Source organism: Amblyomma americanum, chromosome 4 (genome assembly GCF_052857255.1).
Source record: "Amblyomma americanum isolate KBUSLIRL-KWMA chromosome 4, ASM5285725v1, whole genome shotgun sequence".
Taxonomy (NCBI): Eukaryota; Metazoa; Arthropoda; class Arachnida; order Ixodida; family Ixodidae; genus Amblyomma; species Amblyomma americanum.
Genome location: NC_135500.1, coordinates 127,571,411 through 127,583,186, shown reverse-complemented (window position 1 = coordinate 127,583,186; position 11,776 = coordinate 127,571,411). Strand labels below are relative to the sequence as shown.

Here is an 11,776-nt window from a genome sequence, read left to right as displayed (position 1 = left end):
AGAGCTCCTAGGGCGGTGAATTGTAAGGTCGACGCGGTTACCATTCTCACCGCAACGATAAGCAGCGCGAAGCCCACGAGCATTCCGCAAATAGATGACCACAGGAACCAGGAGTTTGTTCGGGATGATACCTCGGCCTCAAGTAGCAGTACTGAGAACAATGTGAACGTAATAGCAAAACTGCAACAGTACATCACCAGCGCACGGTGTCGCAGTTCACGCGCCCCAGACACATCCCCTCCAGTGACCTGAAAGCGGGCCTCACTGAGCGCAAACTCTTCTTTAAGCATTCCCAGCATGGAAGCCGTGGTAGTAAGCGGGAATTTGTTCTTCATAGCCGCACAGAGCATGATCATTTCGGCGCTGGTCATGTCCTTTTTTGCAACGCACCAACGCGGGGATTCGTACGCTGCAGTGAACACGAACAGCGTGAGGACTGTCGGCAGGAGCATGAAGATCTGCAGAAGAATCCAGTGCAGCTGTCGCAGCAGCCGTGCAACGGTGAACCACCCTTCCGCTACGAGTATGCCCGCGGACATGGCGGCACATATATGCAGGCTCCGGCGCCGGTGAGTCGAAACCTCAAAGAGCAGCGTGGAGGAGAGCACCGTGACCGTCGCGACACAGCCAGAGTTGAGGAACCTCGAGAGGATGTACGTGCGGTACGTCAGAGCGAAACAACCACCCAGTGTTGCCAACAGCAGGACCACCACCGACGAGAGGAGCACGGGTTGTCGCCCCAAGCGGTCCGCAGCGAGTCCGACGCCAATCATGAAGAGCAGAGCGCCCGCAATGTAGACGACCTGCGCCACAGCAAGAAGCGGCTGTCTGTCGCAGACGAGGTCCCAGTAGCTCACAATGGTGCTGCTCTGCCTCTCCGGGTCGTAGTCCCACTCGTCGCAGCCGACAACCTGCGTGTCGTTAAGGTCGTCCGGGTGTTTGTAGACGGTGCACCGGCTGAAACGTCCATCGGGGTCAATAGGGATCGCCACATTCCTCCAGGAGGCAGCAGACATCACCTCTTCACCCTGCGGCTTCTTGCACCAGTGGTCGACGTCGTCGGAGATGAGACGAAAGACGAGTGTGTGGCAGTGCATCGCGCACACGGACGCCGCCGTGAGAATGAAGATCCAGTGCTGGAATCGACCGTGGCCGAACATGTCGCCGCAGTCGAAGCACTCGCTCGTCACCAGGTCAACCTGGGCCAGCTTCTGCGGAAATATCAGAAGCATTCTTGCTGTAGCAGTTTAGCCTCGGTGACTGCGCAAGCTTCTTCTTCTTCTTCTTCTTCTCCTCAAGTAATATGGCATTCCCAACCTGTCTTCTTTCTTCTTGCTTGAAGACTACCGCATGCTCGCGCGATTGCGCCTGTCGTTGTGGCACTGTTGAGCTACTAACTTACAGGAAACCAAAAATAAGATTGCAGTGCCACCACTTGGGGGCAAAACGCTAAAGCGCCCGTGTGCTGAGCAATGTACGTAAGTGCACGTTAAATATCCCCAGGTGGTCGTAATTATTCAGGAGCCCTCCACTACGGCACCTCTTTTTTCATTTCTTCTTTCACTCCCTCCCTTATTCCTTCCCTTATGGCGCTGTTCAGGTGTTCGCCGATATGTGAGACGGATACTGCGCTATTTCCTTTCCCCCAAAACCAATCTTCATTTTTCACTACATGAGTATCAAGCCATTCATGCTGTCTGTACAGTGTTTAAGTAATTGTGATTACACTAATTGTTAGCTAAAGCTGCTGTCCCGATTCGAGACTGTTCTATTGTAGATGAAAGGCATGCAGATCAAGAGTGTCGCTGTTTTTACCCTTAGATTAGATTAGCTCATGCCTACCATGTGCCGCTCGCGAAGAACACAGAGGTGACATCAAAATTGGGCAATCAGATTTTTAAAAAGACGAAATCTTCAGGAAATTAAAACAAAAATCAGGTTATTTTAACTATTCAGCAATGAAAATGGTAGTGAGCATAGAAAATGAAAACAAAAGAGAAGTTGCTGCTACATGATGAGTTTTACCCGAGTGATAAGAATGCATGAAGTTTTTGACCAGGAATACGACTATGTTCTGGTGAAAATTTGTTTTTCATGCTCGAGCTTCCTCTGCTTTTTTCTTCTATGTTCAGAACTCTGATACTGTTTTTCTGCGTGCGCATCTCCCTCTTGGTTAACTACATGTCTGCATAAAATATGCTGCCGCAGAATCTTCCTGTTGGTAATTCCTCGGTAACAATATTAACCCCGATTCAGGACAAGTCGAGAGAGTTCTGCATGATGTCACACGTTGAGATGTGGAATGAAAATTATTATCCCAGGTTAAAGTCATACTGCGAGGTGGTAGCGTGATTTAATTGTCGTTATATGATACAACAATGCAAAACAAATTAAACACTCTTGACAGTAAATTGGGGTGATTAGTTGTGAATCGGACCCACGGCCCTTGGGTTGCGAGTCAAGATATGCTACTCCTAGGAGATTCAGGTATACGATCTTTCGACGTGGCTAAAGGGAGACCTTATGTCTTGGGGTGTTTCACGTGGTCTGGTATGTACTGTTGTATGTAATGAGGGTGTGTAATTACAAAGAGGTACTAATTTAAAATGTTCCAAATAACCATTAACGCTGCTGCATCATTTCGTTCAGGCAGAGCTTAATTGTCTCCCAAATTTTATGGCTGACAACGAGAGAAATTTTCCGGCCCTATTTTTGCTGGAGATTTTTATATTTTCGCTATTTTTCCGATGCTGCTGTTGTTCATTATCAACTCATGTAGCGCATACTCCGGTCTTTCAGAGAGGCTTTGTGTTCTGTAGACGCGAGGTAAGACAGAGGTGCGAAGATGTCATATGTAGACAATATCATGAAGTGGTGACTGCATTCTGGAGAGCAGAAAGATAGCAAAAATGGCGTCTAAATAAAATTCTTTATTAGGGCTGACTTGCACCTACATTGGACTGAATCACTCGGCGGTGGCGTAGCAACAAGCGTGCTCGGCGGTCGTCGAACAGAATCCTCGTGCTCAATTTACAGCTGATAGCGAACTTTCGAGCTAAAGCGTGCAAAGTTACTAGAACACTCTGCAACAACGTAGAATCGGCTCCGCCTGAATGCGATCAATCGAGATAAATCTGGTTGCGTCTTTCATCGCAAACAAAGCGATAAAGCGGTGTGTCGGCCGCTTTGAAGAATGAACAAACACTACAAATATTCGCGGCATTACTCCCCTCTCAAGGAAGCATCAACCCGATTTTTAAAACATTAGGCGACTAGAAACAAAATGGATTGTGCTAAATAAATACCGAGTGGGGAAACACAGCGTCATTTAGCGCGCATAATGGGGCTTTAGACGGACGTCATGGGCAACTTCTGGTCGCACGCGGCGTCGCTTGGATGCAGCCATTTCTTCAGGGAAGACTTAATTCATAGTCCCGTTAACCTAGCCTGTGAAGAACCTTGTACGAACCAAAATAGCGGCGCAAAAGCTTTTCATTCAATCCGCGGCGGCGAATGGGCGTCCTAATCCAGACTCGGTATCCGGTTGTATTCTGCGTTGCGTCTTCGTAGGTTGCAGCATCTGGTGTCGGTCCGCCGCTGGTCTTTGATCCGTAATCGGGGTGTCTTCGGGCTTCTGCTCACTGAAGGTAGGCGGCAACGTCGACGTTCTCTTCTTCTGTAAAGTTGGGCAGCATGGCGTCTAGTGTGGTCGAGGCCTCCCTGCCATGAACGAGCCTAAAAGGCGTCATCTGGGTGGTCTCCTGCACTGCGGTGTGGTAGGCGAAGACGACGTAAGGCAGGATGACATCCCAGGTTTTGTGCTCGGCATCGACATACATGGCGAGCATATCGGCGATGGTTTTGTTCAGGCGCTCAGTTAAGTCTGTTGGTCTACGGATGGTACGCAGTTGTCCTTCGGTGGCTGGTTTGGCTGTAACGCAGGATGGCTTGCGTTAGTTCCGCCGTGAATGCTGTTCCTCTGTCCGTGATGAGCACATCGGGAGCGCCGTGTCGCAGAAGAATGCATTCCACGAAAAATTTGGTGACTTCTGCTGCTTTTCCGTTCGGCAGTGATTTTGCCCCGACGTAGCGGATCAGGTAGTCGGATCGCTATGACGATCCACTTATTTCCAGACGTTGACTTTGGGAAAGGGCCCAGCAAGTACATGCCGATCTGCTGAAAGGGCCTAGAGGGGGGTTCAATGGGCGTCAGAAATCCTGCTGGTCGAGTGGGAGGGTCTTACGGCGCTGACTATCTCGGCAGGTTTTCACATCATATGCGACATCGGCAGTCAGTCGGGGCCAGTAATACTTGTCTTGAAAGCGGCGGAGGGAGTGACCAAACCCGAGATGTGTAGCTGTCGGCTCGTCGTGTGAAGCCTGAAGAACTGAGGCTTGCAAGTACAACAAAGAGGTAGGCTGCATATTTTGTTCGCTGCAAAGTTCTTCACGAGGACATCAATCTGCACACAGAACGAAGACAATCCTCGCTTGAAGGAAGCGAGGTGTGAATAAACCTAGCCTTTCAAGTACTCGGTGAGGCGTTTCAGGTCTGGGTCATAGCGTTACTGCTGTGCAAAAGAGCTAGAGCTTTGGAAACGGTGCCGTGGTACAGTAGACGGATCTCGGCAACAAGTTGCTCCTGCTACCCGCGGCGTAGCGCAGCTTGCAGGGCTTGAAGGGCTGCTTTAGAGTCGGTGAAAACCGTCCAGTCATGTGGAGGTTCTTGACTGGTGAACTCTATCGCAGCCCGTAAGGCTGCGAGTTCTGCACCAGTTGAAGATGTTGGATAGGTCGTCTTCACTTTCATGAAGATGGATCTGGCCGGTATCACCACCGGCCCCGCAGAACTGGTCGAGCGAACTGATCCATCTGTGTAAATATGTATGCGGTGACTGTGGTAAGAATGCAGGTGACTCAATGTCAGTTGTTTGAGAGCGGGCAGTGATACACCAGCTTTCTTTGTAATGCCAGGAACATAGAGGTGAACCCGAGGTTCATGAAGACTCCATAAGGGTGAGCACGGTCTTGACGCAGGGGTGAACTGCGATGGAAGATATGCGCGATGGGCTTCAATGACTTTGGCGAATGCAGTACGCGGCCTAATTATTGGGAGTGTTGCGAGGTGATGACAGGGAACCCGTGTGAGGTGCCGAATATGTGTTCTCATGGTGACATCATTTTCCAATGGCTGCCAGGACACTGTGGCATTAACGGTAATCAGCAGGCCGATGCGGCTGCGCGTTCTGCTCACAACGACGGACTTCCAATGAGGATCCCAATATCGAGACCTGACGCTGCGTGTGGGCTTCGCCCTTTGGCGCTGGAGCTCACACTTTCAGCGTGGAACACGGGAGAGTTTTGCAACCTCCGCCTCAAGGCACTGGACCCTGAACTGCGCCTTCGTCTTCCACGTAATTTAGAAAGTCGCGACGCAACGCTGTTATGCCGTTTATGGATCGGTGTTGCATTTACCAATTACAATGCTTTCCGGATGGGGATGGCCGACAGCCCTGCCTGTGAGAGCTGTGGTTGTGAGGAGACCATCGCTCATCTTCTCTGTGAGTACCCTGCATTTGCGAGTGCAAGACATACACTGTGTTGTGCCCTGTACCGCCTCGATCCTCGCCCATTAACAGAGCAAAAGATCCTCGGTCCGTGGCCACAGCTGTCGGCTGCCCTCAAGGCATACAAGGCACTCTTTTCCTACTTGAGAGCGACTGGATTGAGTGCCATATTGTGACAGCGTTGTGCGTGTGTGTGTTATGCCTTTTTTCCCTTCTCTCTTCCTCCTTTTAGTCCCTTAATCCCTCTTCCCCAGTGCAGGGTAGCCAACCGGAACCCCTTTCTGGTTAACATCCCTGCCTTTCCTTCCTCCTCTTTATCTATCTCTATCTAAAAGAGCTAGAGCTGATGGGACTCAGGAAGGCGTTATCATCGTCGTCCGGCGGCGGTGCATCAACAGGGGCTCTTGACAGGCAGTTGGCGGCGACCGGACTTGTAAATGACGGTGACGTCAAACTCCTGGAGGTAAAAGCTCTATCGAGCGAGGCGGCCGGAGGGGTCCGTTAAACTTGCAAGCCAGCATAGTGCTTGGTGATCGCTGACCACCTTGAACTATCGTCCGTACAGGTAGGGGCGAAATTTCGGCATAGCCCAGATAATGACAAGGCGCAGCTTCTCAGCTGTCGAATACTTAGCCTCGGCCTTGGACAGGGAACTACGAGCGTATGCGATTAGTTTCACCAGTCTGTCAGTTTTCTGAACGAGGACGGCGCCAACGCCCACGCTGCTTGCGTCCGTATGAATTTCAGTCGCGGCGCTTTCATCAAAGTACGCGAGGATCGGTGGGCACTGCAAAGCAAGCTGAAGTTCCTTGAAGTTTCCAGTTGCAGCGCTTCCAATTTAAATGGCACGTCTGCCTTTGTCAGGTAGGTCAGAGGCTCGGCGATGCGAGAAAAGTTCTTGACGAATCGTCGGTAATACGCGCACAGTCCGAGGAATCCGCGCAGAGCTTTCTTATTGGCCGGCGGAGGAAACAGCGTGAGAGCAGCTGTTTTCTGCGGGTCTGGGCGTACTCCCTCCTTGGTAAAGATGTGGCCTAGAAACAGCAGCTCTTCACAGGAAAAGTGGCACTTCTCTCCTTTCAAGGTTATACCGGACAACTTTATTGCATCTAGTACTGTTCGAAACCTTTTTGGGTGCTTTTCAAAGTTCGAGACGAAGACAACGATGTCTTCTAAACATCTGGCGCAGACGGAGCTTCAACTCAGCAACGAGTTCCAGAACTACAATGTATGGTGCATTTATGTTTTGTGGGTGAAGGTGTTTGTTTCCTTCTTTTCAGTCGAAATAACGTGATGAGTTGCGAAAAAGAAACTGCACTCGCGACAAGGCTGAAGATTTCTTTTTTTTGTTTGACATTTTACGACAATTAGCTGCATTATAATTGTTAGTTTTCATCAGGATTTATCATAGGCTAGCGTGCAGCTGGGAGCATTAAATTTCGCTGACCAATGTCCTTCCGTACGTCGGTACACAATTTTACAAATAGCGATGTGTCTTGCAGGCCGCTATGAATGTAGATCAATGGAAAGATCATCGGACAGGCGAGCAGAAAGGCAACTTGGCGCCTTTAGTGGTTCATAGAAAGGCGTATTCTTGAACAACAAGCTGGCAATATTCCAAAGGCTCAATAGCGCCAGGGCTTGCGCCCCTCCGGAAAGACCTTACTGGCTGCGTCTCTGACGCGGACCTTTGTCGCATTAAAAATAAGTGAAAAGGTTCGAGAGATGAAAAGGGTAATTTACTGTAACAACAGAATCAGATGTGACACCACAAATCTACATTGGGGAAAAACTTAATTCCGTAAATTCATGTTTTTTTTTACATTCTAAAACAATACGAAAAACGGGATGTCCTTTAAACTGCATACACATTCTGTGGTTGTGCGTTTGCTGAGGCACAATGACTTTATCGCTGGGGCAGCCTGCAAAAGCACTACGTTTCGATTGACGGCGCGTGCTACTGACTGAAACTATAAACTACATTCGGGCGTAGGTTTTAGCTGGCACATCACTTCTGAGGATACTACATTATAATGAAGTTGTCACAAAAAAATACATTAATTACGTTACATTACGCTTTATATTAAGTCCTCACAGTATCATGAGTCAAGGCAGCATATGATACCAGGAAAACACGGATTCAAATATAAATACGCGGAGCCCCGTTCTGCGTCCCACGCATAAGCAGTAGGACGGTAAAGTCAATAGTCAGAGCCCAAAAGAACTGAAAGGAAAACTTTTTCTGTGATGATATTAAGGAAACGAAGTCTTGGGGACATTTGCAAACACGCATCACGCACGGGCTAAATCAGACACAGCCCTGGAATCAATAGCTCTCCGTCGTATAAAACTCTGAGCCTGGGCCTCTCGATGACAGAGAGCTTGTACGGGACTTGCTGCGGCTTTCCTTCCTGTAGCTCGGCGTGTCGAGCGTGTGCTTCATGAATTCCACGCCCCCTATGTTTTTGGTGGCATGATCTATGCTGCTTAGTATCAGGACCTCGTGCATTGGCGGGAGCCTGAGCTGAGCGAGCATCACCGCGAACAGCACCATCCCGGCGAGAGCGAAAACCACGTCTCCGTGTCCGACGTCTAGCACTGTCAGCAAAATCGCAGCGCAGGCGCCTCCCAAGCGGCCGAAGCCGAAGAGCCAACAAATGGTCACGCAGCGGACGGCAGCGCCACCCACATTCATGGCAGTCGTGAATACGATGACGTCGCAACCGAGTACGAGCGGCTTGGCCAAGAGAAACAAAACGCTGGTTATTAGGTCGCGTTTCCATGCGAACGTCAGACGGATCAAGCAGGAGGTGCCGCCTAGGGCGCCTAGGGTTGAGACCAGCAAGTGCGGGGCGGTGGTCATCCTGACCGCGACAAGAAGCAACGCAAAGCCCACGATCTTCACGCCGATGGGTGCCAACTGAAGCCAAGAGTTTGTTCCGGATGGTGCCTCAGTCTCGAGAAGCTGTACTACGAACATTGTGAAGGTAACAGCGAAACTCGAGCAGAACATCACCAAAGCCCGGTGCCGCAGGTTACGCGCTCCTGCAACGTCTCCTCCGGTGACCATGAGGCGGGCAGAACTATGGGCAACCTCCTCATTAAGCCTCACCAGCATGCAGGACGTGGTGATTAGTGGGAAGTGGTTCTTCTTGGCCGCGCTGAGCATGATCATTTCTGCGCTGGCCATGTCCTTGTTGGCAACGTGCCAACGCGGCGACTCGTATGCTGCGGCGAACGCATACAGCGTGAGGACTGTCGGCAGGAGCATGACGATCTGCAGAGCAATCCAGTCGACCTGTCGCAGCTGTCGCAGAAGCCGCGCAAAGACGAACCACCCTTCCGCTGTGAGCATGCCCGCCGACACGGCGACGAATAAATGCAGGCTCCGGCGCCGGTGAGTTGATGCCTCAAAGAGCAGCGTGGAGGAGAGCACCGTGACCGTCGCGACGCAGCCAGAGTTGAGGAACCTCGAGAGGACGTACACGCTGTACGAGGCTGCAAAAGAGCTGCCCAGTGTGGCCAGCTGCAGGGCCACCACCGACCAGAGGAGCACGGGCAGTCGACCGAAGTGGTCCGCAACGAGTCCCACGCCACTCATGAATATCAACGAGCCCAGGATGAAGACGGCCTGCGCCACAACAAGGAGCGGCTGCCTGTCGCACACAAGGTCCCAGCGGCTCACGATGGTGATGTTCTGCCTCTCCGGGTCGTAGTCCCACTCGTCGCAGCTCACAACCCTCGTGTCGTTAGGGTCGTCCGGGTGTTTGTAGACGGTGCACCGGCTGAAACTTCCATCGGGGTCAATAGGGATCGCCACATTCCTCCAGGAGGCAGCCGACATCATCCCTTCGCCCCGCGGCTGCTTGCACCAGTGGTCGACGTCGCCGGAGATGAGACGGAAGACGAGTGTGTGGCAGTGCATCGCGCACACGGACGCCATCGTGAGAACGAAAAGACAGCGCTGGAATCTACCGTGGCCGAAGATGTCGCCGCAGTCGAAGCACTCGCTCGTCACCAGGTCGACCTGGGCCAGCTTCTGCGGAAGTATCGGTAACATCCTCGCTGTAACACGTAGACCTCAGTCGCTGTGCGAGCTTCGCAGTTTTTCTTCTTTCTTCTTGTTCGAGACTACCGCATGGTCTCGCGACCGCGAGAGCCAATATTGCACTAATAAAACGCTACCGTACAGTAAACTAAAAATCAGATTTGAGTCTACCGCATGAGTATTGTGCAATTAATGTTGTTTCAGCTATTCTGTGGTACATTGCGAGAAAGGTATATTGCCAGCAGAACATCTTGTCCAAAGACAAAAGTCTTCCGTGCTAGATGGAGGGCTAAGAAGATTGTCACTATTTTTGGCCTTAACGTACCAATGGGAATGTTTGCTCTACCGTTCAAAATTATCTACTGGAATCAAAACGTCTACCTTCATGATCTTTCGTCCTGCCCCTCCCATTATCAGCTTCTGTATTTCGGTTTTTACAACCACTTATAGTAATCCCTACCCCTTCTTTGCCTAAATTTTAGTTTGTATGCCCCCCTAACCTCCTGCAACCTCCTCGGCTACGAAAACTGTGCGATCCAAATTTTGGTAGGTCATCCCATGCTTGCCACATGCAACTGGTCATTTAAATAGCCACCGCCTGGTTATGGCCAATCCCCCTTGTGGGTATGTGCCATTGTGTGAGGTCAACAACAACAACAACAACGTAGAAGTGGCTCATACTCAATGTGGACTGTTGGCCAAGAATCAGGAGGTGTACCCCGAAGGCTGAAGGCAGCTGTGGAAAAGAAGTAATCAAGAAATACAAATTCAAATTTTTTAAACAACTGAATCACGGAAATTCCTGCAGGTATAGAAAATGAAAAGATTAGAAAAGAAAATGACTCTATTGGCCGGTACTGTTTAATTCGAAGAAAATAAGAATGGATCAAGTTTTGCACCAGGCAGCTGCCTTGATTCAGATAGAAGCTTGAATTTTTTTTATGCTGGAGCTTCCTCTTCCACTTTTGTTCTCTCGGGACTGGCATCATTATCTCGTGGTAAACCAAAAAGGCTTCAAGTATGCTGTGGCAGTATGATGCCATTGCTAGTGCTTCGACATCAGAATTGATCGTGGCAACAAGAGGAATTTTCCGCCGTACCCTTGGCCAAGTGCTCTTCGTTGCTACTGCTCTTCGCTGTCAGCTAAAGCAGCACATGCTGTGGTCTCACGGAAAGCATGCGTGTTTTTCAGCAGTAAGTAAGTGAAGCAGAAAGAGACAGCTCGAAGGAAATACCCAATGCTAGCAAAATTGTGAGGCAATTGAATGTACCAAAATTGCTGTAAACTGGGAAAATGAGATCAAAGCCCCATGCAAAAGTGATTAAGTCTCAGAACAAGATTCGTGTCACTTAGCCGCGCACGTGGCCATGTGATAAATTTCTATCTCTCATATGTGTGATGCAGTGACGAAGAGCGTGTGTAGCCTTCTTTCTTTATTATTTTGATGGGCTGCCCACTCTAGAACGCCAGGATGTGTGCACGAGGACTTTTTTAGCAGGTGTTAATGAACGTGTTTGGATCTCAACGACGAAGGATACACAGTAAGGTCTATGCCTAGGTTTGATGCAATGCAATAGGGGCTATCACAATGTTCCTCAAACCTTGCATCACACCTTTTGATAACGATTAGGATTCCCTGTGTTTCTTCTCTCGCTCGATCGCGCATCGCGACGTGCTGAAGGTCGCTCACTGGCAATGGCTGAAATAAAAGATAGCATCGAGACACGTGTCATGACCGAATTGTATACAACATAAGTAGCAAGAGAGAGAGAGAAAGAAACAACTTCAATGCCATAGAATGCTGCGATTTAGGGCAGGTTGGCCTAGTGTGGCTCCTCGCTGGAGAGTCTTTATGTACGCGTGAAGTTTGTGTACGTGAACTGCTCATTGTCATAAGTGAGTGTCGAATGGTGGGTAGCCTCGTTTAGGCTGGGCACGTATTGTTTGGAAGACGACCCGCGGACCATCCAGCGTGTTGAGGTCACAGCTAAAAACGTATGTAAAGCGAAGTTGAGGACTCGGTTTCTGCTGAAAACCGCTTGGCGGTTCTTCATGCTGCTGCAGGACTGAGATTTCAATAACGATTTCGGCGTGTAAGCGCTAGATGCTCAAAATAAAAAGAAATAAAAACTTTGACAGCTTCTTTTCTTCATTGCAGTG

General features: G+C 49.9%; 1 protein-coding gene across 1 annotated transcript in view; it reads right to left on the bottom strand.

The window, feature by feature from the left end:
* Nucleotides 1–1,232, bottom strand: part of LOC144129822 (solute carrier family 22 member 13-like) — a 5,559-nt gene extending 4,327 nt beyond the window's left edge. The window contains exon 1 of the mRNA XM_077663890.1: nucleotides 198–1,232. Coding sequence (XP_077520016.1) covers nucleotides 198–1,232 — 1,035 coding nt within the window. The remainder of the gene's footprint in view (nucleotides 1–197) is intronic.
* Nucleotides 1,233–11,776: the final 10,544 nt, after the last annotated feature.